This window comes from Penaeus vannamei, chromosome 32, assembly GCF_042767895.1.
Source record: "Penaeus vannamei isolate JL-2024 chromosome 32, ASM4276789v1, whole genome shotgun sequence".
Taxonomy (NCBI): Eukaryota; Metazoa; Arthropoda; class Malacostraca; order Decapoda; family Penaeidae; genus Penaeus; species Penaeus vannamei.
Genome location: NC_091580.1, coordinates 7,625,774 through 7,628,273, shown reverse-complemented (window position 1 = coordinate 7,628,273; position 2,500 = coordinate 7,625,774). Strand labels below are relative to the sequence as shown.

The 2,500-nt window shown below is 28.0% G+C and overlaps 1 protein-coding gene across 1 annotated transcript in view; it reads left to right on the top strand.

The window, feature by feature from the left end:
- Window positions 1–2,500, top strand: part of LOC138867811 (uncharacterized) — a 73,898-nt gene that overhangs the window by 69,376 nt on the left and 2,022 nt on the right. Inside the window, exon 5 of the mRNA XM_070144618.1 lies at window positions 1–76. This exon is cut by the window's left edge and continues 220 nt beyond it. Coding sequence (XP_070000719.1) covers window positions 1–76 — 76 coding nt within the window. The remainder of the gene's footprint in view (window positions 77–2,500) is intronic.

Here is a 2,500-nt window from a genome sequence, read left to right as displayed (position 1 = left end):
GCGGGACGGCAAGAAGGAGACTCTCATCAATGACGTGGGGCCCTCCGCTGCTGCGCCAACGGCTCCTCTCCACCAGGTGGGTCCTGGCGCCTGTGGGGAGGGGAGGGAGGGACGGGAGGGGAGGGAGGGACGGGAGGGGAGGAAGAGAGAAATAGAGAGATAGAGAGAATGGCAGAAGGGAGAGAGAGGGGGGAGGAGGAGATAGAGAGGGAAGGGAAAAAGAGAGATATAGATATATAGAAAGATAAATATATTTAGAGAGAACGAGAGAGAGAGCGAAAGAAAAAGTATTAGAGAGAAAGAGAGAGAGAGATATGCATATATATATATATATAGAGAGAGAAAGAGAGATAAAGGTAGATAGATAGAGAGAGAGGTAGATAGAGAGAGAGAGAAAGAAATATAAAGGTAGATATAGAGAGCGAAAAAGAAAATATGAGAGACAGAAGGGAAAAAGAGAGAGAGAGAGAGAGAGGGAAGGGGGACAGAGATAGAGAGAGAGTGAGAGAGCGAGTGACGGAGAAAGAGAAAGAGAGAGAGGGGAGGGGTGGGAGAAAGAGATACACAGAAAGAATGGAGAAAGAGAGAGAGAGAGAGAGGGGAGGGGTTGGTGAAAGAAATACACAGAGAGAAAGAGGGGAGAGAGAGAGGGGAGGGGTGGGAGAAAGAGATACACAGAAAGAATGGAGAAAGAGAGAGAGGGAGACAGTGAGAGTGAGCGAGAGAGAGAATAAGAGAGGGGGGAAGAGAGGAAAAAAACGGGGTAAGAGGGGTTTGTCGATGTAGTATTCCAAGTGCATGATAAAACTTTACGCATGTTGTTTCTCTGATCTAAAGTAGATATATGTTATTTATTTCATATTAACATACTTTGCCTTAACAGTAAAAAATTGGTCTTTCTTCCTTTCAATTTTCATTTAAGAATAATTTAGCAAATATCTTTCCATATAGTATAGCGCTTGTGTAACATCTTTTGTCTAAAAAAAAATCATGTATACATTCTGCCTCTTTTGCAATAAAAGTGAATTTAGAAATGTGTAAGTGTGGGTGGGTGTGGAGAGAGAAAGAGAGAAAGAGAGAGAGAGGGGGGGGGGAGAAGAGAGAGAGAGAGTAGTAAGCAGTTAAACATTGAGATATGGAAATTCATTTATTGTATGTATGTATATATATATATATATATATATATATATATATATATATATATATATATATATATATATATATATATATATATATATATAAATATATATATATATATATAAATAAATATATATATATATATATATATATATATATATATATATATATATATATATATATATATATATATATACATATATGCACACACTCACACACACACACACACACACACACACACACACACACACATATATATTATATATATATATATATATATATATATATATATATATATATATATATATATATATATAAATATATATAAATATATATATATATATATATATATATATATATATATATATATATATATATATATATGTATACATATATATATATATGTATATATATATATATATATATATATATATATATATATATATATATATATATATATATATATATATATATATATATATATATATATATATATATATATATATATATATATATATATATATATATATATATATATATATATATATATATATATATATATACATACATATGTATCCCTATATATATATATATATACATATATATATATATATTATATAGATATAAATATATATATATTATATATATATATTTATATATATATATGTATATACATACATATATACACACACACTGTATGCATGAACATATATGTATAGATAAATACATACGTACATACATACATACATACATGCATACATACACACACACACATATATTTATATATAAATAAATAAATATATATATATATATATATACATATATATATATATATATATATAAATATATATATATATATATATATATATATATATATATATATATATATATATATATATATATATATATATATATATATATATATATATATATATATATACGCTTGTGTGTGTCTGTGTGTGTGTGTGTGTGTGTGTGTGTGTGTGTGTGTGTGTGTGTGTGTGTGTGTGTGTGTGTGTGTGTGTGTGTGTGTGTGTGCGAGTGTGTGTGTGTGTGTGTGCGAGTGTGTGTGTGTGTGTCTGCGAGTGTGTGTGTGTGTGTGTGTGTGTGTGTGTGTGTGTGTGTGTGTGTGTGTGTGTGTGTGTGTGTGTGTGTGTGTGTGTGTATGTGTGTATGTATACATATATAAACATATATATATATATATATATATATATATATATATATATATATATATATATATATATATATATATATACATTTACATATTTATATATACACATATATATATATATATATATATATATATATATATATATATATATATATATATATATATATGTATATATATGTATGTGTATAT